We start from the raw sequence: 26,614 nt of genomic DNA on the forward strand, positions 1-26,614 counted from the left end.
TATCTGTGAGCATTCCTGCATCAGACTGTTTGTGACATTTACTCTTTCTGCAGTGCTTGATGTCTTTTCCTTTGGAAATTTACTTGCCAGTTAATGCAACTTTTCCTGTCTGCATTAAAAAAGGTTCCCGTTTCTTGTGTTTTGCTGACCAATGTTTGCATGTACCTATCTGTACTTCACAGCAGTCTTCCAGTGCTTTCCCATTCTCTGCTACCTTCCTGCTTGATTAACTATGTGCATCCCAATTATTCTTCTACTTTTCCATGCCTGGAGTGCTGTTTCAGCATTCAGGATTGTGGAGGACAACAATAAAGAGCCTGAGGAGATACACCCTTGCTACTGATGGGGAGCTCCTCCTTGAAAGCCAGGATTTCTTGCTGCCACAGTAACTCTTCCAAATGTTAAGGACATCTATGCAGAAATTTGAGGAGGATAAGTGTATCCTGAGCCTTCCAAAGAACGAGAGGGATGTTCTATTTCAGTGCAGAAGGTAGTCAGCATGGCAGAGCTGTACAGCAATGAGGCACATAAGGAGGCATTTCCCATCCAGGAATATTTTGGAGGAGTTCACCTGGTTCAGCATTTTTGCATATCTCTTCAATCTGCATCGTCTTGTGAACAATCTCTTCCAATGATGTTAACCCAAAATTTAATATCCAACATTGTAAGGGCTGCCTCCAGACACGCAGGTGCAATTACTGACCTGCTCCCATCCAGTCCACTCTCCCCTTGCCTCAAACTCAAGGCCTGTGTCTGCTTCTTTGTTTGAGTGCTAAACATGTCCCACTACACATCATAAAGCCAGATGCTGTTGCCCACTGGTCCAGACCACAACTTCACACAACCAGTAGCAGTCTGGTTTACTGCAGCAAGATTCATGATTTGGCACTGAGAAAGCACAGTCTGTCATGTGCAAACTGATGGAGCCTGAGTAAAGAAAAGTTATGACCAAGAGCTAGGGCTTTTTTTTTTTTTTTTTCTTTCCATTTTCTACAACCAATATAAACAAGGTGTCAAGATGTTCAAGGTAAGTGTCATTATCTGCTAACTACTGGCCTAAAGGCAAGAGGTAAGAAAAAAGAAAATGGCCCACAAATCTGTCAGATTAATGGAAGAAAGTGAAAACAGATGGCACCTTGCTCATGAGGAAAGAGAGAAATTTAAGCATCTATCTGATTACTTGCTTTCATGTTGGGCAGCATTGTTCTGACATAAGAGAACATTTACCTGCCCCACAATACTACCCAAAGGGCAGAGGCAGTCAGAGACAGCTCTTGGAGTTGATGAAGAGATAAATGGTTTTACACAAGTGCATGTTATGGCTGTTGGTTTCTCAGAGACCACAGTAGCCTCAGACAGTGCAACAATCCAGTCATATACATGAGTCATTGTGAATAATACCTGCTGAGAGGAGAAATTTTCTGTGCAGCACCTTCCTTTATGTGTCTAGAGCACTCTTCAGGGTAGACAAAGCTGCAGTGATGGGACACGACCTTCTGCTTGAAAATGAGGCTTTGGGCAATGAGTGTTCAACTCATCAAGCAGACTGGTAGAAATCTCAATCCTCTCCAGAGCTTTTGTCTTTTCCAGTGATTACAAAGCTTACAAGTCAGATGATGGTAAGAGGATTTTGTTTGTTTGATAAGAACATTTTTGCTAACAACTGATTTGATTCTTGTAAGGCAAAGTACCCCAGGCTGAGAGCACAATGAATGGCTGAGCAAAGTGTTGGCCTTCATTCACTTTAGGAAAATACAGTGTATACAGTGGTCTTTCCTCTTAAAGCAATATATTTAATATATGCCATTCTGTGAAAAGTGATTCTTTTTTCCATAAAAGTGTAATCCTCATGCTTAAAAGGTATGATAGATAAAGTATCTTTATTTTCACATTTCTTGTAGGAACACAAATCCTCTCTGAATTTGTTGTCTGTCAACTCCACATAGGAACACCTTTTGTTCTTGGCCTCCATGAGAAATGCTTTCCTTTTTTCTCATTAAGTAGAATTAATTGAAGCTAGAGCAAGCACTCAGGAGGGAGGTAATGTGCAAAGTCATCCACTTAAGCATTCTCTTTTCCTGTCCAGTCCCTTAAGTGCACGGTCCACTGCCAACCTGTAGATTCTCAGGCAAAACAAATATATTGTGCTGTGCAGGACTCTTGCTTAAAGGCTTCAAGGGCAAGGGCAATGACAGGTAAGCTGTTTTTTTTACCAAATAACATCAGCAATTAAAACACTGAGAGCATCCCCTGTGGTTTTTAGAGCAATGTCCCACTTTTTTCTATGTATACATGAGTTCATGACTGGTGTTGGAGAGGCTGCCATACTGAGCAACAAGGCCATCAAAAACTAGAGAGAAACTCTTTAATCACATTTCTTTGGAATGTTTTATCCTGGTGCAACAAGCAAAGTATGGACACACAGATGCCATCGATACATTAATATCATATGGCAACAGGCAGGTAGAGCCACCAAGAATCTCCCATGCCTTCTATGTTTTATGGCCCACGCTTCTGTGCTGCTGCTACAGCCATATGATTGGCACAGCAGAGACGCTATGAACAGACATCATCAAAGTACTTACATTTTTATTGTCTCCACTAAGCAATACTTATATGCAGCACAGTGCTTTCCCAGCATGCTCTGCCCTTTTCCCCTGCTCACAAAATGAAATTATTTCAGAAACAGATAATTACTGGTTAGCATTCTCATCTTCTTCCTGGTGCCATCACCTCATTTGAGCTGCTAAATGACTTGTCAAAATGGTGTGTGCTTTCTATAGACAAATCCATTCAGTGTGGAGATGTCAGCCTCTTTGTATGAGAGACTCCCAGTGGCATGGCAGACAGAAGCTATCACTTCATGGTAGCTGACAGCAACTTGAAAATGGAAAGGAGATGAACCGGTGGAAATGTGTCATTTGACCACAAGTCCTGCAAGTCTGTCTGATTCCAGCTGGCTCTGCTATATAATCACAACACACCACAGGAGAGCATCCAGAACAGAGACAGCTAGCTTACCATCTGGAAAAAGGACTATAGGTTTCCTGCCCAGAATGCTATACGCTTACTTTGAAAAAGGCCCCTGCTGTCTTTATGCCATTGTTGTAGAAATTAAGATTTCTACAATCTAGAAATGTAGAAATTAGGATACAGCTGGCCATGTGGACACAGTTATTGCAGAATATCACTTCTGCAATAGGGCAGCAAAAAAGGTCACTGAAAACGACCATGTGGAATGGGCTCTCCATATGCGCATGACTTTGTCAGCTTGCAACATCTTTTTTGGAGATGGAGTTTGACTGCTTTTGCTGTTGTCTTTTGCCTTCCTACTAAGTTAAACCTCAGCAGCAATGTCAAGAAAAAATCTTGCACTGGTTGCAGGAATAATAATGGAAGATAATGGTATGTGTGCTGAAATGGCATTACAGAGAACTGTTGCTCAGAAAAACAAGTTCTTCATGTCTAAGTTCCCCAAGACATTGAAATTAAACTAAGTTAGTCAGCTTGTCATGATAAAGTAAGTTATAAAATAAAACATTTTTATTCTAGAGTAGTTTATAGAAAACCTAGTTTCAATGCTGTGCTTTGAAGGCAGAGTCAAAGTACAGCAGGAATCAAAAAATGCTGAACTCCTTAGAAGAGTGACTTAACCCCAAAGAATGCTTAAGTATGAGGAAACTGAAGCAGGCAAATATATACAGATGGTTTATTATTTGTCTGGATTTGGATATCACTTATGCTACCAGAAGTAAAGATTAATAGATTTGAATCTTTTTCAAGGCCTGTATCCCTCTGCTTCAACTATCATGTGTCCCTGCAGACATGAACTATAAGTCAGACTGCTCGCGAAAGGGAACTCTGTGAAGGGTTATGCTAAGACACTGGGGAGTCTGTGGCTGCTGTACCAATCAGTGTCTAAACTCAAGAGCCACAGGTTTTCAGCTCTCAGAAAGGAGTGATTAGGCACCAAAATCAAAGGGAGGAACAGAATGAGCATTTTAATATTTTCAGCAATCTCAAGAATGTCCAAAAGGGATGGCTTGACCAGTTTCCTGAGGACATGTACTTTGCGTAAGTCCTGTTTAAACTTAGGGTCTGCCCACTTAACTTTTTTCTTCAGTTTTTTTTTTAATTAAATGGAAAGGGTCCTTGTAAATATGCAAATGTGTTGTCATATTTGCATTACCTGAGATAGGAAGTTTCTGGTTGTGCAACAAGTTAATAGCTTTTGATCAAAACTCAGTAAATCTCTGCATGAGGAGAAGGAGGTAGATTTTTTTTTTAATAAAGTTTGGCTCTAGGGTAGATTTAGATCAGTAGTCCTACAAACAGACAGGCCTGCCTAATTGCTAGAGTGTATTTCAAATAGTCATGAATGAATACACAGCAAGTTTGATAAACAGCTATACATTGAAGTCTATGTACCATGAGTAGTGCCTGGATGAGTTGCATGTACTTACACTAAATATGAAAGCAAGTCATATGTACTTAGATGTAGGTATTTATATGTGGAAATACTAATTTTAAAAAGTCATTTCCTTCCTCAACAGATGTATGTATTATGTTGTGTAGGCAACGTAAGTACTGCATTTCTAACTTTAGGCATATACAATGTGTGCACTATTTCTTCAACCTAAGTTTTTTAGTCTCATTTCTTAACCATCTATAATGTTTGTCTGACAGTCCATTTGACACTCTGTTAACAGATTTTGAATCCATTGGTTGATTTCAAGCACATTACATAAAGGGATAGAAATTACAGTCTTCATTTCCTGCAAATCAATGGATTATTGCCACCACCACCACCACCACCACCAGAAAGGTTGCAGGGCAACACCTGTTTGGATTTGAATGCATCACAGCAGGCATTAATTTCTGCATAAGTAGGCATTAGAGAAGGTGTGAAAGAGAGGAAGAGGAAGTACTGGGGAAAATGAATGAGATGCTTTAAGGTGAATATGAGAAAGCAGCAAAGACTGATTTTGTGAACGGGTCAGGGAGTCAGGGTTATTAAAAGGGTAGCATAGCATGCTGCATACTGCAACCAGCATTTATTAGTTCTTCCATTTGTTAAAAAAAAAAAATTAAAGAGCTGAAAGAAACATAAATATGTTTGGATTAACTTCTGTATTTTCTGCAATCTGTTAGTAAATTTTATGTGTTGTATTTTATACAAAGCAAGCTTCCTAGACTACTCAAGCTTTTCCAGTTTATACTCAGCAATATACCAGCTCTCCATTACTGCTGTGAGAACACATCCAGCAGACAGGAAATAATTTCTCTGAGAAATGGTTAGCACTTCAGCTTGATTAAGGGTAGCACCATCAGGGTCAACTTTCTGTTGTATGGCTTGCTGTCCTGACTATCATTTTCTTTCTACTCACACGGAGGTGAGAAGTATTTTGAAACTGTAAAATTATGTAAGAAGTAGTCACCTCCAAAATTCCTCCTGGAATGGCTAGACAGATTTCTTATGACACAAGGTACTGGCACAAATAAAGATGCATTGCTTCATGTCCATGTAGTCTTGGGAGAGCTTTAAATCTGGCTCAAACCCAAATACTTTCATCTGAGTGAGGAAAGCATCTTTTAAAAGTCAGACCTTGCATCTTTGTATTCAGCTCTGGCTCTCTGAATGAAAATGCAGGAGGGGTTCTTGCCATGCTGAGATAAAGCAGTATGAGGAAAAAGAAATTGCAGGTTTTGCAGGTCATATAGGTATTGCAGTAATGCAAATCCAGTCAGCAGTAGTCCTTCAGTATTCCGGTCTCCAAATACAACTCTTCATAGCTGTGCAGAGTCAGAAATGAGTGAACCATTAGGAAGCTGACAGAAATCTGCCCTGGGACAGAGTTATGGTGGTCATTGCCAGATTCATACTGTGGTTGTTACAGTGTTGCAGTATCTCTCTCAGGAAAGCTATAAAAGTTACGTAAAACCTGCAATTTTCTTTTTGTTGTTCTTTACGTTAGGTTGCAATGTACCATGCAACCTCCACCTAGATTCACTGTGGTGATTTAGCATAGGAGATAAGCCCAGAGAGCCCAGTTTTTAATTCTGACACGGCCCGTTTTCACAGATTGACTATGTAATTGGTTCTAATTTGCTTCTCAAAAGTACCCAAGGCACAGGAATATCCAACAGAAATAGTCTGAAAACCCATCATAGAAAATACTATTTTTTCACAGACACATAACTGCATGAATTCAAATAGGGATCTGACATTAATATAGGCTGTGGTTTACGTTTATGTATGAATCCTTTGCTTCAGGACATGATCACTAATACAGATTGGGAAAAATTCCTCCTCTGAGAAGGCTTTACCTGACATTTTTCTCAGCTTTCTTTACCTGATCACCACACAGCACCGGGTAAATGCTATGAACTGAAAAGGTACTTTGGAAAATCTGATTTCCTTCTCATTATTATTCTACTCCTGAGTAATACATACATTTCTCACTAATGATGATAAAAGGCATAAAGTCCCTCACTAGGAAGAGTCAGCCTCCCTGGTTTCTTTTCCCAGCTATAGCTATAGAACTTCTTTGATATTAACCCAACATCCACATCAGGCTTAAAAATGAAACCTTGTTTCAAGTCAATTGAGTGACCGTATTGACTACACTGTAATTACTCTTTCTGCTTTATACAAGGGAAGAACTGAAACCCCAGACAAATTAATGTTCCTTAGTTTCGTCTTTGATGCTGAATACCAGTGGTCAGACAGTTTGGCTGGCATGTTTTCCTCACCTTTAAAAATGCTAAATATCGCCTTCTTTAAAAGTTTTCTTTTTTTCTTTTTTCTTTTTTTTTTAAACCAATCTCAAGATTTCCTCAAACTCACCGGTAGAGTGAATTTTCTTTCTATTTCAAGGAGGAAAACAACAAGTGCCTTTCTGTCCACTTGTCAGAAAGCAATCAACAGGGAACTCCCACCAGAGACCAGATCCAGCAACTGTCCAGGACAATTGCAGAAAACTGAAGAAGCAACTGAATTTTGCAGGCCAGGTTACAGTCTCGATGTCTGCAACATAAATCCTAAAAATTGTTTCAAGTGGTAACACTTAGCAGTTTCATAAGCTCTACCTTCCAGAAGTGCAGAGTCCTTTTAGCATGTGCTCCACAGGCCAGGAAAGCCCATGAGGCACCAGCTTCTGATTGATCACAGCAGTACTATTTCTGTCACTACAGATTGGTGATGAAAATCTTCTGAATGTGCAGGTTCCTAAAGTAAACTAAAAAAAAGTGATGATTCCTCTTATACACCACTTTTACTCCCAGTCAGCTCCATCAATTTCATGAAGGGAATGTGGATAAAAATAGCATTAAGCGCTGTGCAAAAATCAGTTACTAATATGTGTAGGTTTTTTCTCAGTAAGAGAAGTTAATTTAGTTAACAACATGCCAAATATTTTGCAGCATTCATTTATTTATGTCAATCCAGTATTACAAGCACCTATTAGAAACATCAGCTAAATCAAGTATTTCTCACTTAGAGAAGGTCTGAATTTATCTGCAGTTTAATGTGGCTAGATATTACTAGCTTTACTTGTGATTATGTGCTCCGCCGTGTAGTCCTATGGGAAAACTTTTTATTGGGTACTTTTCACATGTCTTCTCTTCCATCTCTGTATCAGACCAGCTACAATGCAAGTAAGGGATTTTATTGCGAGTTCAAAAAAGGTGCTTCTGCTTTTTCTTGGTGTGAGTTTTGGACCTTTTCAGACCAGAAAAGAACATCAGAAAATACTTCTTGTAAACAAGAAGTGGTTAAGTATTTTGCTTGGAGACAGAGTTCCTAAGTCTTCGGGAACAATGTTACTTGAAATGCTTGTTATCACTTCCTCTCTTAAACTGTTAAATAAAGAGACCTTTAAACCAAAGGTTCACAGTGATATTATCAAAAGGTTAAGATAATATTTTTAGATTACTTTTTTAATCAATGATTTCAAAGGGGAAAAGCAGCATAATTTAATTTAATTACTTGTCCTGTTTCCACAGACTGGTGTGTATTGATAAAACAGATGCAATCACACCCTCTCTGAACACTCTTACATACTATAGTCATGGATAGGCTAAATGAACCAGAACAGAATAGGAGGAAGTATGGATTACATGAAAACACTATAAACTGGTGTGTAAATACTTAATCAGAAATGTGTTTGTATACAATGCTCTTTGAATCATTTGGCGGTCCATCCTCCTGAGGCTAATTTCATAGTCACTCCTGGTCCCTCACAGTCGCAGTGAAACAGTACTGCAGGTGTGCTGAAGCTGTGCAAGGAAGTGAAGGGATCAGCTGCATCAGCAAATTGCCTCCATCTTCCGTCACCTTGGGCAGGAATAGAGGCACCCTGGAGGATCTTGCAGGGCTTCAACATGTTTCTGGTTGCAAAAGTCCCATTCTGGGACACTTCTCAGGTAGGGATTGTTAAGAGTACAGCAAAGCTTTGGCATCCTTGTTCTGTCCTGATGTACATCTTACCCTGTGAATGCAAGCCCTGTCTCTGTGATGAATGGGCCTGCTGGAATGGTATCTGGAATTATTTGCAATATTGTCTTGGTATTCAGGAATGACTCAAGATTTGCTTGGTCTTTCAAAACAACAATTTGTATCTGTGGCTTTACTAGTACAAAGAAAGGTTATACAGGACGGAGACAAGAGAAAGAAATCTGAAATAGTAAGAGGGGAAGACTGGAAGCCACCGATGTGAAAAAAAGATAAAAGATCCAAGCCAAGTAATCCAAGCAGGCAAAGAAGCTATAAACCTGGGACAAAGTGTAAAGTAATTTACTGAGCTGTGTTTTTCTAGTACTTGAAGTTCCTGAATAATCTCTAGTCAAAAAAAGAAGATGATTCTTTTTCCCCGAAAAAATGAGAACAATTTAGATGCTCAATGAAAGAGTATGACTAAATGATATTGTAATATACAGCCCAATTCATGCTTTTGCTTTATTAGTGATGAATTAAATAATCTAAAAACACCTGCAGAGAAAGTAACAGATTCAGACCAAAATGAAATGAAAACAGTTCTTTTTTTTCCCAGCAGAAAATCAAATATAAACCTCCAAAATGTTTGAAGTCATCTAAACTCTACTGCTTAACACAAAATTAAATGTTTCACTTGATGATTATTTGGTTTGCTTTTTTTGCCCTTTTCAGCTGGAAGTATTTTGTCCAGCTAGCTGCACAGCTGATACAGGCATTTGACCTAGAGGGCAAACAGTACATTTAGAAATAAATCCAAGTAAAAAGCCAGGAAAAAATGCTGAAATATTTTCTGTCTGGTCCATTTTTCTGCATCTCAGATAACAAAACCAAAGCTTTAGGAATTCTACCTTGAAATCCAGACAGACAGCTATCTGGTCTGGGGAGCTAACCTGACATCTTTTTCAATGTTTCAAATCACTGTTACTGCATTGTGACCAGTAAAAGTATTTGAAAATGCCTTTAAAAAATCTTACAATGGAACTGTTCTCATAAGTGAATGAATTAGGATATAGAACTGGTCTGAAAAATTCCTTATGGGTTTACAAGTTGCAGCAAGTCTCCAGGGAGTTAGATTATGAGCTATAAACCTGCCAAAGTACACAGATCTATGCGGTTTAGACAACGTTTGGGAGCTGACAAGTTTCCACAACAAAGACACCTCTGATACTGAAAAACAGACCTCTCTGGTTTTCTGTCTCCTGTGTTAAATTAGCCTTAGCATAGGTTTAAATGTAACATAACAACGATAATGTTAGGAAGAAGGAGATTTCCAGATAATAGTACAAAAAGAAAAGTAAGTGTAGTAGTTCTTAGTCTAACAAGCTTAGGAAGGTTTCCTCCTTGTTTTCTCTGAACGGCAAACTCCTGTAGAAATGATTTAATGTTCATTAGTGTTTTAGATGTGTTTTGCAAAAATATTTATCCTTCCCTTTCCTTGTCCTTTTCCTCTGTTTATTTCAATGCCAAATGAAAAATAATGACTCCAACTTACACTACCATTCAGAACTGTTACTGTGAAATGGTTCTGGGGCAGCATGCTTGATCACCTGCTCAGTGCATGGATTTTATATTGGCTAGCATCTGGCCAACAGAGATGATAAATGCTGAACCCAGCTTTGATTCCTTCCATTAGTAGACACCTTCAGCTATTTCTCTCTCCTGCTCACTCTTACAGCCTCCCTGTATTTAGTTGTCCATTTGCTTGGAATCTCTAAACCCCAGGTATCTTTCAAGGCCCATTCACCCCTCTGTCAAATGTAGTTTAAATTAGCCAGCTGTTTCAAAACTCGTCACCAATGGACAAACTATTGGAGTGCATAATCCCATTCCTTTAGTAAACTAGGTAAGCACAGGGTAAGGCATGACGAGGCCTTTAATTACATAAACCTTTCCCTTAAGTTTTACCTTGCTGCAAAACTCTTGCTTGAATCTTTGAGTGTTTTTCAGTAAAAAATGGTGAAGGCAAGATTATGCAATATATTTACCTTACCTTTAAGTAATTTCTTTGTGGTAGATGCTTGAAAACAGAGCTTTTCAAAAGAAAAAGGAAAAGGACTATTTTCCTTGCAGAAAATATTGATTTTTTTTTTTACAAAAAGTCTGACAGAAAATTAGTTTAAGGATGTAACAGCCTTCCAAAGGTTTTAAAGGAAAGCATATTATGGGCAGGGCTCAACAGTCTTTTTCATAGTGTGCATGAACATTTTTCATTCAACCTCATATATAAAGCTTTTCACCTGTGGTCATCAAATTGGGAGCAAGAATGGCAACAAACATAACTTGGAATAGGCATTAAAAAGTCTTTCAGCCTTGAATGCATTTTGGCTTGATAGTAGTATGTACAGATGTTTGTGAGAAATCTTGCACCCATGTGACTTAAGGACTAAATGTAGTGGTGGGACAGTGGAAATAATTCTACCAAATTTATTTTGGTAGATCAAGTCTTGAACAATTTCTAAAGCTTGACCTTTAATCTAAGAACCGTTTTCCTTTTCTGAATACTACAGACCAAAAAGAGGGTTGTGCAAAGGATGGTCAGGGAAGAGAAGACAGACCTCATTTCCATTAAAAACTGTTGCTTCTCAGCTATTAATTTGCTCTCCAAACATTGGAGAAAAATGTGTATATCTACAGAGAAGGCATTAATTTTATGGCACACAGAGGATTTAGCCCTGAATCTCTGAAAATAACACAGAGACACACAACCTAGCTCTGTTTCCACTGTGTAGTTAATGCGTGCTTTTAGTATTTGCAATATATATATGGCATAATCTAACAGAAGACAACATGTTGTGCATGAGAGTGCATTGATACAATTTGCTAGGCTTATTAAGTTGCAGTTAATGCAGAACTTAGCTAGTATAACATTACCTCCTTGATTTTTAAACTATAACGACAATAGGGAACAATTTGCTCTGTTAACAGAACAAGATGGATAGTTTGCAAAACTGCCCAGCTTCCTGCCTCCCACCTAGGACACCAGCCTTCTTGGGAATCGTGAATTAATCCAGTTAGCTCTGCAGGAACCACAAGGGAGCCTAAGCAACATATGAAACACAGAGCATTGGAGCAGTGTAAATATGTGGAAATTTAAAATTACCAGAGCTGCAGACCTGAGAGGTGATGTTTTTGATTGGAAGCCCTGCTTCAGATTGCATTTTGAATACAGGTGTTAGTCAAGCAATAACTTCAGGTTTGTTACATCCACAGGGCTGGCGGGGCTTCTGGAATTCCAGGACATACTTGTGTTAATTCTCAACAGGAAAAAGGAAAAGAATTAGATCATTCTCTCTAATGAAAGGAGCACTTATATATCTATATTAATGTTTAATTTTGTTAAAAATAATTTCTCTGGGTTTGTTTGTTGTTTGGGTTTTTTTTCAGTATTTCAGACTTTCCTATACAGTTTTCTTGCTGTTTTCAGTGTTTTCCTCACATGTGCATTTGCAAAACTACTAGTGAGAAGAAACCAGTTACCAAAAAAAGGACATAATAATTAGGTTTTTAGTGTAGTAACTGAGGAATTGGGGGTTGAAGAGGATTTGGGGACTGACTTTTTTTTTAACACTTCTGTTTTCCAAATGATTAGTGATTTTGGATGCATTGTTTATACATGGGCCTCCTTGAGTCAATCTAAACTAGATCTGATTTTCTCACAGTAAGATTTTGCCACTAGAAAAGTCAAATTACATTGAAGTATCTCAAATTAGGCATCCCCTGAACTGAGAGATCTAAAACCACCAGTCCTTTTCCAAAGCCTTGACTGCTGCATCTGGAAGCATTTTAACCCAACAAACCTATTTTGACACAAGTAAATTATGGCATTTGCCCCACAGTCAGGTTCAATATTTAGCCAACTCAACAACAGCAATACAAGGGCTGCATCAGATGCCTGATCTGTCATGGGAGGTATCAACTTACATAGAATTTCAGTCAAAGAACTTATTCCACGAGGAAAACTGAGCTGACATTCAGCCAGAACATTAAAACATTCTTTAAGAGGCAGTACTGCTCATTTTCAGTGCTGTGCAGTGTATGTTGGTTAATGTTCCCATAGGACTTTCTTACTGTGGTGAGGCATCGTGTAAGATGTAGTTACCATCAGTGTTCAAAGAACTTCTCCTGCAATGTAGCTTTTTGCTGCCTAAACACAGGATTGTAGGTCTATAGATAACACAGTCAGCTTCAAATTTTGCAGGCCTGTAGGAATAGGAAGAATTGTGCTGGCATCACGGGATACGTACGGGTGTGTCTTTGCCTCTTCCCTCTACAATGGTACTATCCTGTTAACATTAGTCTGCCAAGTTAGGTACGTTATGTTCTAGCAGAACACAGACTCCTAATAATGTTTGTCTTGCAGACAATAAACTTTATTTTCAACAGGTGTCTGTACAGGGTTGAAGGCTGCAATACTGCAATTTGATTTTGATCATTCTTCCAGTCTGTGAGTTTAGGCTCTGAGAAATCAGAGAGAAGCCAGTTATTTCTACTAATACTAATACTAATACTAATAATTAAAATCTTTAAAATGTCCTAAGGAAAGTTGTGTTGTCTTTTATGAAAAATAAAAAATAAAAATCATGACACTGTGTGGTATCTGCTAATAGACAGGTGACATAAGCAATGTTCTCTGAAGGAATGCAGTTGTTTGTGCTTATATGTCTGCTGTGAGCCAGAAATCCCATAGCATTAAAGAAAGGTACCTCCTCCCTCAGTAGCAGCCCCTGAAGCAGTAAGAGGTAAATGACCCTAAGAGCAGGTCACTGACAATGGAGCAGAATGCAGCACCCCTCAGCACAGCCTGGTGGATCCACAGGAAAGGCCCCTGGGCCAGAGATTTGTTGTCTCAGGCTGCCAGATGGACTGAGGCTTTTTCTTCAGGAGCAGGTAACCCAGGTGGACTCTTTAAAACAAGACAACAACAATTTTAAAAATACCTTTAAAGGAAGACAAAGCAAGCACTTAGGAAATCTGGTAGGCAGAGGAAGGAAGGAGGTTAGGTATGGGGTAGAGGGACTAGAGAGGATGATGGAGGAAATAAAGTGAAAAAATGACAAAGTGAAAACAAGTAATGAAAGGAGGGGCTATAGAAAGGACTGACAATGTAAAAGTGTGAAATGATCTCTTATGCAGACACTCACGATTGGGAAAGGTTATTTCTCCCTCATTTTTATTTCCTTGGCAGAGAAGGGGGAGCTGTAGAGAGGAAGAAATTAAGTGTTTGGTACTGGTGCTGATGGAAACTTTTGTTTCAGCTGCAATTCAGGCAGGGGAAGAATTTCCTTTGGTCAGACCCAGGTAAGGGTTTGCAGAACAGTGGTATCTGTATTGGAGGCGGATGCCCTTAATATCCATATCCATTTGTCAGGCCTTGACTAAAGAAACCAGTGTTAATGAGGCTTTAACATACTTGCCACTGACATGTGACATGCATCTATAAATAGTCAAGGAATGATGGGATCACTTAACCACTTTCTTTGTTTCAGCCTCAGTTCCCATCCCAAACTGAACTGGAAAATTTTTTATGCGCTTTGGCTTGTCTCAGTTAAATTACCCCCCCCACCACCACCCCTCTTTCTATACCTCCTTTCCTGTCTGCTTCTTCTGAATCACTCGCTAGAGCTGTGTCCAGGTTGCTTTCAGCTCTGGCGCTGAACTGCAGCTTGTCACTTAAAGGCATCCTGGCACATACATAAAAGAGATTTGGAGGTGGAAATGACCACCAGTTAAATCACCTCATCCTCCCTCCAGTCAGTGTGGGATTATTCCTGCAGCATACTCCCAAGGGCTTGGGGTTTTAATGCTTTCAGCAACAGAAATTCCACCTCCACCCCCTTTGGGAGGGGTGCCTAAGGGCTAATAGATCACACTCTTATGCAATTTTTCCTGATACATAGCCTACATTTTCCTTTGTTTGATGTCTTTACTCTGTTATTCCTATTTATAAATGCTGCTGGGTGAATCCTAGGTGGTTCTGAGGTTTATTTCTGTTTAAGAAGCCATGCAAAAAGGCAGAAACCTGTCCACATTCTTTAAATCTTTTGGTGCCTTCCTGACAGGCTCCGTTTTTTCCTCCCTAAAACTGCCCAGGACCCAGCAGAAAGCCTCATTTCTTTCTATCCCAGGAGAGTAAGAGATTGGATACTGGCCAGTCCTCTGCTTTGGTAAATCTATTCTCAGAACAGAGACTAAAGCTCTGATCTCCTCAATCTATAACATGCCTTATTGTACATAACCCAGTAGCCTAATTCCTCCAGTTTTATTTCCTGTATTCATCAGGCTGTTGCTGTGCTTTTTGTTCTCCCTGACCTAATTGAGTGGGTTTATCAATCCCTTTTCACTGAACCTGTTCCTTTGATGCCTGAACACGAAAGTTACTTCTTCAGTATTTTTTCTTAAGAAAGAAAGGTATTTCTTATGCTGTTATTCCAGTTGATGTCCCATGAAACACCACAGTAATCAAATGGGAGCAAGTGGGAACCCTTCCCTTGTTCTGAAGAAATCTTGCATCAAAGGATTCATTCAGGGTCTGTGAATTCTTCCTCTAGACCCTCCATCCTGCACATGGAGACATGAAAGGCAGAGGACCCTGAACATACTCCACACTTCAAGGCTGCCCAAGCAATAGTTCAACATAATTGTTAGCAGCAATCCTTTTCAGCCGGGGCATATTATACCTGAGTGCAAGTTCAATGACAAGCAGTGCTGTCAGGACTTTCTCACTATCCGAAATTTTTCACCACGAGAGCCATTTTAATTTTCTTCAGATGTCAGAGACATTAGTCCAATCCTTGATTCAGGCATCTAATTTGGCCAGGACACATGAGTCGCACTTAAGAGACTGTTCCTACTGCTGTTGTTTTAATAAATAATAATTACCAGGGCTGTAACAAGCTGCAGATCCTATCTTTCTTCTGTTTGGTTTGAAAAGGGATTTAAATCCACAAATCCATGTTGCTGTCTGAATGGTCCCTGTGCTACAACGTACAGTCTGTCTTCTCACTCTTTCCCTTTGAAGGCTAAATAACAAAAAAGCAACAACAAAAAATGTACTATTGCAGCAAAAGAAATAAGAAATGAGAAATGCCTGCTACAGTTCGGTAGTCTAGGCATTTAGATTATGGGAAAATTATCTATAATGCCTTTACTTGAGGCATTTTCATTTTTTATACACTGTAAATTAGTTCAGCAAGACACTGGTTCACAAATAGCATTTGTTTATATTATTGTTTTAGGAGGCATCAAAACTGCAGTTCTATCCCTGATCCAAATCCAGGACACTGGTTTTCCCCCAGTCACATCACTACTACTCTTAACACTAGGTAAGAGGCAGGAGGAAGTGGCACAAGCACTGCTTCCCCCGTACGTTTTATATGGTTTAAGTATGCTGTTAGCCTGCTAGACCCCAAAAGGGAGATGGAAGGAGAAATAACCAGTTGTGAAGCTTGCTGGCTCATAGACAGCACAGCGGTAGTCGGTCTTCGGTGGCTGTTCACATAATGAGTACTCGGAATAGAGTAGGCCAGGGAAAATGTCTGCTTTGGTACTGTAGAAATATAGGTGGGAGAAGAACAGGGCTTGCATGGACATGAGTCTCCTCTTCCCCTGTCCTGGACACACATAAAATCCTTGGTTAGAATTTTTGCCATCAGCTAGTTTCTGAACTATATATCCATGTATTTAAATTTAAAAGCAGGGGTTTATTGTGTAAATCAAATGGCAGTGTCAAGAAGTAATAGACACTGACAATAAACCATTGCTGCCAGAACAAATAGCTGGACAGAGTAATGACTTATAGAAAGGGAAATTGGATTTTTTTTTCTTCTGAGGCAGAGGACTAAAGATCATCAAATCAACCCTAGGATGACTCAGGAAAATTTACCAAGAGTAGCATATGTACACAGGGAGACCCTTTTTGGCATTACAGATTGTAAATTATGCTTATTCCTAGGAGGCAACAAAAGAGGTTCTGTCAGTTGTACAATTACTTTTTATTGGCAGTCCTCTTTCAATTGAAGAAAACATTGGCTGAGGTTCAAGACCAAGATTTGGCTCAAATGCCACCATAATTTTTTAGAAATCTGATGAATGTTCCTCAAGAAATAGTTTCCTAAGAAAGCCACAAAAATGTATCCAGCTAGGTTACAGGATATCTAGAATGATATCCAAAAGTTGCTACCACTAGGAGATCAATTGCTGTAAGTAATTTCACCATATGTAATTTTTACCTGTCAGACTGGCTGATACTGAGAAAAAGATACCTAGCATATATTTGGATGAACTTTTTCATCCAAATTGGATGAACTGGATGAATATTGGTGTAAGTATACATGTACATGATTCATCACACAAATCTCAAGCATTCATTTTGAAGGATAATTTTTTTTTTTAAAAAAATAATCTAGCTACAGTGGAAGAAAGTTCTGCCACTGTGACGGTAACGACATGCTGGACATAGCACTAATAGCCTGTGGGTCATATACTGGACATAAATTCAGTCAATAATCCCTCATGCCATATTCCCAAACTTGAGTAAAAACTTTATTGAAGCTGATGAGATTTTTTCCATTTTCAGTGAAGGCAAGATGTCAAAAGTTTCTCCTGCTGCCTTCCCTGATGATGTATCCCTACAATATAGCAGTGGTAAAGCATGTATCATTATGGATCTCAGTTCTAGCTAACTTAGAATATTAGTGAACATCAGTAAACCGATCTTTAGTTAATCCTGACTAGAATCTTAAATTGCTAGAAAAGACTGGAGATCAGTCATGTAGAATATGCACTTTTGAAAAGATCACAAAACACCTTTAATGACTACTGCAGTTATCAGGAACACAAAACACTACTTGTACAATTTTTCTACAGTGTTTTATACAGAAATCCTGGAAAATCAGTAGGTACTTCCAGAGCACTCCTCTTTGCAATGGAATGAAGACATAAGAGCATACAACATTTATACAATTAGAAGTGTTATGCCTGAGGAGACATATTTAAAATAATCTCAATTTTAACATGTATCAGGAATTATCTTCTACAATTCTTGAAAGTTAATCTCTTTGCACCTTTAATCAGCTGTAAAAACCGGTACTATTAATTTCCTTGATGGCAGTATTAGTTAAGTAAATTTAGTGACATGTTTACGAGATTTACCAGTGAAAGGCACTGCAGCTAGTACAGCATTTCAGCCCTTCCCTAACTGTTTGGGCCTCTCCAAGCCTGTATTTTTACTTTTTGCTTTCCTGGGCTGCAGAAAGATTTTAGGTCCACATTTGACTCATAGGATGTTTCCACCTCTCTATCAACTCTCCAGTGAATACGTGGTACTTGTAGTTTTGATACAAATGTGATCAGATACTTCTTCCTCACACTCATTTCCAAGTTATTTTAGAATATAGAGGCCTGGCACACCGTCAAGCACAAATCTTAGATTTGGCAACATGGCTACAACAGAAACATGCATACAGAAAGCAGAAGGCTAGACAAAACAGGATAATTTGAAGACTGTATTTAATAGCACAGGAAAGAAACAGAATTACATTCCCCCAATTTGATAAGATTGCTGCAAAGAAATGAACTTGTAGCTTAGTAAAATGTGTAAGTTTTGCTCTCTTCAGGCTATAAAGATGAATTTTTACTACTTAAGGTTCCAATGTATTTAAATAATTTGGTTTCTATTTAATTGCATTTCTAGAGGACTGAAAATATATAGAAAAATATCCAAAGTTTATACTGATTACAACCTTTTCCAGACCTTAAAATAGCAGTGGAAATTTACTTCTCAAAGAAAGGTTAGACTGATTACCAATTTAATCAGTTGCTAATCATCATTAAAATCAGGGCGTTTTATGGTGCCTTAGACCCAGAATAACCCTCATGTAACTAACTCTGCACCATCTGATAGTACCCTCTATACGAAACAGACCAAGAATGTAGTAAAGGAGTGATAAAAGACACCACAGAAACAGGTGATAACATATTCCTATGTCTTTAATGGAAACATTTTGTTACAATTTAGGTTATGTGATATTCTTGCATTTTTAAAATGTGTGAAAGAAAATGCACAGAATAAAAAGTCAAAGGACACGAATGAATGTAGATATTTTAAATGATCAAGTCCTAAAAGAAATAAAATACATTACACAAATAAACAAAGGTTATATCCACAGTCATGAATACGCACTCTCCTCTACACAAAACAACAATAAATAAAATCACATTATATGCAGATAGTTCTACTTACATCAGTACAATATACTGTGCGGCTTTCCATTTGTTTTCTACTAGACTGGTACTAGGTTTCTCTGTTGTCCAGTATTTTTACATTAATAATGAACAGTATCACTGAAAAAAGGGGACAAAGTTAACGTCCGCGGTGTCTATCCTGAGTCCTCTTAGTTTTGTGATAATTACATCCTATGCACAAGAAACACAGCAAATTCTACCCATCGTCTTCATCCTGCCACCCTACCCAGCACTTTTAGACCTGCACAGTAAAGATGACATTGTTACTAGGTAAATGGCCAACCTAAGAGCATGGTACACCCTGAACAGGTCCTATGCACCACTAAAATCCTGTTTAAAATTTAGGTAAGGGGGGTATGTGAAGTTTAAAAGGGAAATAAGCTTCTGCTGAGTCTGTAAGAAAGTAGGTATTAAACAACAGTGTACTATGCAGAAACAGCTTGATCCCATCCTCCACACAGTCAATAGTATCATCATGGGAGTATAATAGATCCCTGAGCCCTTCCAACTTCTCCATCTCCCTAACTCAACCGCACAGATATTTTCCCTATATTCTTAACAGATCTTTTCATCCCTTGCATCTATACTGCAGAAGTCATCACAACATCTGCCACAAAGCTACATCAGGGAGACACAAAATATGGGAGGAAACATCATCTCACATGGCACCAAGATAAATGGCCACTGATTCGTAACTGTGATACTGGCTTCTCAGTGGTGGCTTGTTCTGCTGTCACGCTGCATATGTAGGTCACAGAGGAAGCGAAGTCCAGATCGTCACCAAGTATGAACCAACATAGCTGTGCTCATTATGTCTGCTGATGGTTTAGTGTAACATTAGCAAAACCTCTGTTCATAGTTCCTGGAGGGGAGAATTTTGTGTTCCCTGTGCATATCAGTTGAGATTACAAAAGAAACCATTAAATCAAGATTATTTTTTTAAATACCCTTTTTGGTATGTTTTCTTTACTTGCTCAAGTGTCCTCTAGAAACATTCACATGACAGAAACACCAAGCAACAGTTCACACAGAGTGGATTTTAACCTTTCAAAGATTTAACATCTAATGAATCCACGTAAGATATCTGAAGTACTATAGCTTAACATACAAACTTTAACAGTGTCAGGTTATTTAGAATATTTTGCCTTTGATGCAGAATATTAACTTAGTGGTTAGTGAGAGATTTTGAATGCACTCTAAGCAACTCCTTTCAAAAGCTAATTTGTATGCTGTAAATTTGGAGGAGTCATTCTGAAAGGTAAATTCTGGAAGAAGTAATAGCATAATAAAACAGTCTATGTAACGATATGCTGGACATAATTAAACACTAGCCCAAGAAAGCCTCAAAGCTGTGGCAGCATTATCTTCCTGATCAAAACCAGCAGTAACTTCATAAAAACACCAACATTAACCTTTATCCTTTCTTCCTCTGTGGGTGAGATAAAGGGAGAGCTGCATTTAGGCCAGACTCAAGGCTTCACTGGGGCAAACCACAGTGCTTAGGCTTCCTGTCATTCTCTGGAAGAGAAAGGACACTATCAAAGTCTGCCGCACAGCTTGCTGACCCCTGTAGACAGGGAGGCCCGAGGTCCCTCACAAACAGCTATTTGTTTTAAATTCAACAATCATTTCCCATCAGTCTCAGAGCTCAGATGTTAAAAGATATCTGAGAGTGGAAAAAATACAGGCCTCAAGCCATCTGAATTCATTTCTGCCTCTAAGCAGGGATATGCACAGTGCAAACACTTCCATCCTTCCACTTGAAAGGTTTCACACACACACAAATCCTTCTGTGCTTTCAACAGCAAGAAGGAAAGGGGGGGAGGAGAGGAGACACACAACACATTGGAAGGCAAAACTTTTTCCAGCATATCCCTAAAAGTATATTCCAAAAAGTAACTTTTGCATTCTGTTGTTTCTAAAAAAGGGCTAAAACTGCCTCCTGTAACACATACACTTTGCTGAAATTTGTCCCTTCATCACTCACTATTGAGACAAGTTACTAGGGCGTGTTGCTGATCAACAGAAAAGGCAATGTACCATCAGAAACTTCTATTTCTGTTCCCATACACCCTACTTTAGGGTGGTCACTAGATTTGATGTCATTTTATAGCAACAACAATTAGTGTTAAAAAAAAAAAAAGACTGGCTGACATCATCTCATCATGCTTGGACCAATGCATTTTGTGTGAGTCCAGTGGCGCCCAGTAATCATTTTAGCTTTAATGTGACTGCTTCTATAACCACAACTGGTTATACGAGCCTTTGGTGTTTTTTAGAAGGAAAGGACACCAGCTGCAAAATTCAGCTTAAACTTCAGAATGTTTTTGGTCAATCTGATTTTTCAACTTTGCTTGGTTAAAAGACAGGCAACATCAGACAATTCTGGGTCAACATCTCCGATAGCGGCTGATGTGGCCACGGGCCAACACAAGGTGTGCTGGCAGCAGAGCAGTGCTGAGAGTACATTAAAAGCCACAGCTCAGTGAAGAGGGAGCATTTCTGACTGAATGACAGAAAATGGCTGTCTATTTTCAAAGTACTACTGAAGCTAGAGAAAAAAAGCATGAAAAAAATGGGGAATTCAAGGGTGTTCATTTTATGCTGGGAAAAAATGAGGAAAAATAAGCTCAACTGCTTTATTAAAAGAAACAGAAGAGCTACAAGGCTACTCTGAAGCACAGAGGGTAGTGAAGGAGGAGGAACTGTCTTGAGCTCCGGAAAAGGTGGACTGAATTGCCAAAGAAATTTATGACCAGGCCTATTAGCTTCCTGTCTTTGATGTCTATTCTTGGCTTTCCAGGAGCATTATGGCATTCATGAGGTGAAAATCACACTGGAGCCAAGGTCAGCTAAGGCTGATGCAGCCTGTTCTAATGCAAAGCTGAGGAATTCACTCTGAACTGCTTCAAGATGCTGAGTTTAAAGCCTGAAGACACTTCACTGAGAGTCTGAGTTTACTTCCACTGAATCAATTAGAGGGATTTTTGGTCACCTTAATGAGAGTGTGATCACCCCTCCGAGCCAAAAAATGAGTCACAGATCAAAATCCCAGTAAACCATACCGTCAGGGAGCACAGTGTTATTTTGTCCAGCACAAATGTTTTCAAAGCACTAGCTATGTCTTAATAATTCTCCTTTAAAAATCAACAGAATACTTCCAATAATGAAACGAGGCATTTCTTAAAACCAAATTGAAAATAGATCAATAAAATTTATTTTCAGAAGTGAATGAATATAACTCTTCTATAAACTGAATTCTGGCCACAACCTTGCAAGGTGCACAGCACTCTCAATCAGAAAATTTAGCAATGACAATGTTCTTAGAACTTAGCTGGGCAACAGAAGAAACTGGTAAATACCTGGTGATAGTGTTAGTCACAGACAACTATGGACACACGAACTGTCCGTAAATAACACTTCCAGAACTACCAATGGCCCAGGATAAAGCATCTAGGCATCTGTCTAAAGTTGCTGTTCTCAGTGTAGCAAATCACAGGTACTATTGAAAGGCCTGCTTCATCTTTGTCAACTTGCAGTGGAAGTCTACGTGTTGAAGATAAGAGGGTACAAGACAGCTAATTTGTCCACAGAATCTATTAAGCTGACCAGTATTTGGTAAATTAAAAAAATGCTAAATTAGCAGAATATGTGAAACTGTCAAACAAAAATTATGAACCCACTAGTTTAATTTTAATGTAACAGGCAGAACTGTAAGATTTAGCAATAAACATATGCCTATGGGGCCAACTTTTCTCTGATTCAAGCACATGGCAAGATTCTCTTTGGTTCAGCCATGGCCAGGATCATACCCTTTGGTCCCAAGTGGGCAAAGCACTTAGAAGCTGAAATTGAGCACATTTTAAGTGTGTTCTAAAGTGCTGAGCTGAGCCAAGGCCCTCCTTGTGCTACGCTGTAATACAGATGTATGTTTGTAATACAGGCAATTTGTTGAAGCCAAAAATGTAGGGTTTGAAAACTCTTTTGAGAATCAATTATTATTATTATTTTGATTAGGCATTCCCTTACAGAGTCTGAAGCCTAAACATTGTGGTATTGAGCTAATGCAGATGAACCAGAAAGGAAAAGTGCTTTAGCTGGTAAAGAATCTCTCTGCTGAATAATCTAAACTCAAGGCAGTTTTTGATCTATGGTCCATAGAAGACCTGGGAACTATTAGCAAGAGGCCTGTGAAAGGTAGCTAAGAAGAGCAAGTTTATTTATGCTATACAGGAATCTACTTATATGAAATGTATTAAATGATCTCCATACTTCCATGGGAAAAAAGCACAGGTAGGTGTGCACCAACTTAGAAAAATCAAAACCCGCTGATCTAAAATGTTCTAATGTGCAAGGAAGGTTTACCTTCTTGGGAGGTGCTGGGATGTGAAGTTGTGGCTAGGCCTCCACCAGCCTCCCACCAACAGACACCTCATAAAAACACTTACTGAGGTCATGATTAAAAACCCTACATAACACTGAGGATCAGAATTATTATCGTTTTAATTGAAAAGTAACCTCTCATTATACTTCTTTTCAAAAATATGTTTAGTTACAGTAAGATGATGCAATAAAAAAAGCTGTCTCAACAATTTATTGTCCCAGCCAAATCTCCTGGCTCCAACCTTCCGCTCTGACCTGGAACAGGAAAAATGCAGATGTACACCGCTGTCTTGTCCCTAACTAGGACTGTTTGAGTACTAGTTCACACTGCAAGGCAAGTCATAATAAACATAATTTCAAAAGAAGTTTATGCTTCAAATCATACTCTCTTTTCTCCACATATTTAAAATTTTCCTTCCCTTTTTCTGTGGCAAAGTAGTCGAATGGATAAAAGAAAACACAAATACTGAAAAGCGTATTTGCAAAGCAAGAAGTACATCAAAACTCCCTTGGAAATTACTTAAAAAACCCAAACCTGAAGCATGCCCAGGGGCTAGATGAACGCAACCGCTTGAAAAAAAAATCCAAAAACTCATCATGAAGTCCTTTTTTTCTCCCCAGCTCCACATGAATGGTCTCCAGCCTACATCCTTCTCTGGTGCCCATGAGATAAGGAGACTACTTCAATAAACTGTACCTTGACCACAGTTTTACTTTGGCTAAGGCATCTTCGCAGAGGTCATACAGGCCCAGACTGGGCAACAGGGTGATGGAAATCCACCGTGTGAACAACAGCTGTTAAAGTGAGCCCTAAAGACACCAGATCTAACTGGTGTACATCCAGCACCTACACTAGAGCTGCACGGACAGTGTGGAAGCCTTGCCCTCTGGCTGCTTAGGACACCGGACAATATTTTACAAGTTGATGAACCCCTACATATGCTAAGAGACAAGTGAAACATAAGAAAAAAAAAAGTCCAAGGAAATGCTCCCTGGGCTATTTCCCCGTCAACAAATAAAAGGCAGCAGAAAGAAGACAGAGACAGCTTTCACTCTTCATCCACTTCCAGCTACCCCAAAATGGTTTCCCTCAACTGGCACTCTGGCTTCTCAGGGCCTAGAAGTTTTATAGAACACAGGCTTCAGTGCCAGTTTTCAGCTTAACCTTCAAGTCTGACCATGACTGCTGAGACCAGAAAGTTCTGCTTATGAAATCGGAATAGGATAAACCAAGAGATTTCATGCACTAGAACCATAGTCATAGCTGGGTTTTGCCCCAGAAAATATTTTTATGGGTCTTCTTCACCACATTTATAATATGTACAATCATTTCCATTCATTGACTAGAAAGCACAGAGCTCTCCTTTGACTAGTATAAAACAACCTGTCAGTAGCTAATTCATCACAGATTTAGTTTTGCTCCTGGTAAAGTCAATGGAAAAAGTCCAGGGATACTGATGGCAGCAGGATTGAAATCAGCCCTAGAGTGGTGTTTTACCACTCCAATTCCTACTAATACAGGACTATTTAACATGTGGAAAATTCATTATTTTCAAGATCAGGGCCATCATCACACAGACAATTCAATAACTACATTTATATTGTCTAAATAGTTATTTGAATGTTGCACGTGCCTGGAGAAGAAAGTGGGGCAAACATTCTGTTACTACCCATAAAGTCACTTCTCCTCCCCAAAATCCTGGTTTTAAAGTGTATTTACAGCTGTTGACTTTCCCTGCATGTTACTCCTATCATAAAAAATATGTCTTCGAAACATCCTCTCCCTTAATTTTTAATCCTACCAAAGCAAAAATAGATACTTTAATAGAAAAATACAAGATAAAAATATCCTAAAAATAAAATGGTAGCATGGAATGTCATTTGTACACAAAAAAGATCCCCTTTTGAATTGCCTCAGCTATACAAACACTTTCATATTTACAATTTTGGATGTAGTCCTGTGCTCAATGAAGTTAATGGGATTTTGCCATTTACTTCACTGCAGACAGGAGCAGGCTCTACATGGACTGTTATCTGCCTCTCTGAAAAGTCGTGGCAGTAGAGAGAAAAGAGCACGATAAAACACATACAAGATTCAGGAATTAGCCAGTCCTCTCCAGAGGCCTGATTGTCTTCTCTCTATTTCACACCAGTGAAACTCCTCATCCTTTACTGGAGTTTTTCCTAACTCCCAGCACCTAAGAGGGAGAATCAGTGCTTTTGATTGCGATAGTACACAAACAAGGAAAAAATCATTTGCGTGTGCTTCCACCTGCCTGACTTTCTCAGTGGAGTTAACGATACCCCAGTGGAGTTATACACCCAAGTGCCAGTTCCCTCCCAGAACTAAACTGCATATGCCTAGTCTTGTATCCCCTGTAATCAATGGCAACGATTCAGTGATGCAGGATCATACCCCAGACAAATCCCTTTTCTCCTTCTGACAACAACCAGCACCTGCGCCTGTGAAACCATATTTGATACCCATGGGTGAGATGCAATTAAGGAAGGAGGTTGTAGCAGATTTAAAAAAAATGGCAACAGAATGAGGGATTCCCCATCAACTAAACTCAGTCTGCTGCCCTTAATATATGCCTTAAGAAACACTGTCTTTACATATTAAGTACACCCTATAACTTCAAACTGCATCGTTTTCTTTTTCATGAGATGAAAGGCCATGCGGCATAATGTGATTAGTAAATCATTCCTGAGCTTCTGAAAGAAATTAAGACAAAATTACTGCTTAAAAGAGTGAGTTCTTCAAGCGCCTCTTCTTTTTACACTGATGTCTTTGGTTGTGTCCTTTTCCCTAACTCTTTTTCCCTAGGAAGAATGGGATTCTTTTTCTTCTTCTTCTTTATGCAGCAGAAAAATGAGATCTAATGGAGTCTTCACGTAACTGCCGATGTTTCCCCATGTTACACTCCTCCTGCCGAGTTCGTCTCTCAATAGTTATTCTGTATTTCTTTCTGCATGAAAGGAGAGGAACAGAGTAAGAAATCCTTCTCCAGCTATAGGATAACAGGACTTCCCTTATAAAGAATGCCTGTAGGGGACAGCTGGGTGCCAGTTGAAAAATGAAATGTGGCAGAATGTGAAAGCCTGGTCAAAGATTAAAGTATTTTGCCCCAAAACATTTTACCCAGTCTCAAGAATGCCTGTTAATTTCTACACGACAGTCTCAAAGCACCAAGACACAGACATTTGCTTCTTTGAAAACTTCTGATCTAAGTGATTAGGAAGTTTCGCTGCAGTGTGTTGTGAACTGTGTCACATACTGCTTTATATTGATCAAAGCCAAACTTCTTTCCAGTATACAGGGTGGGGGGAGACACACTTTGTGCAGAGTTCAAACAACAGATCTGACTCTTCATTCAGTTGTGTTTCTCACTGGAACTATATATTAACTGATCCTCCCACCTCCCTCTGAGAAAGCTACTATGTCTGTAACGTTAGAGGAGGTAGTATGACGAATTAAGAAGAAGGATGTAGAGG

General features: G+C 39.0%; 1 protein-coding gene across 2 annotated transcripts in view; it reads right to left on the reverse strand.

Moving 5' to 3' along the window:
• NPR3 (natriuretic peptide receptor 3) overlaps nt 1-26,614 on the reverse strand; it is an 82,174-nt gene continuing 55,560 nt past the window's right edge. For both annotated transcript variants that reach the window (XM_080372593.1, XM_080372592.1), the window contains exon 8: nt 1-26,088. In XM_080372593.1, the coding sequence (XP_080228719.1) occupies nt 25,977-26,088 (112 nt within the window). In that variant the 3' untranslated portion in view covers nt 1-25,976. The remainder of the gene's footprint in view (nt 26,089-26,614) is intronic.

This window comes from Falco punctatus (genome assembly GCF_963210335.1).
Source record: "Falco punctatus genome assembly, chromosome: Z".
NCBI classification, from domain to species: Eukaryota; Metazoa; Chordata; class Aves; order Falconiformes; family Falconidae; genus Falco; species Falco punctatus.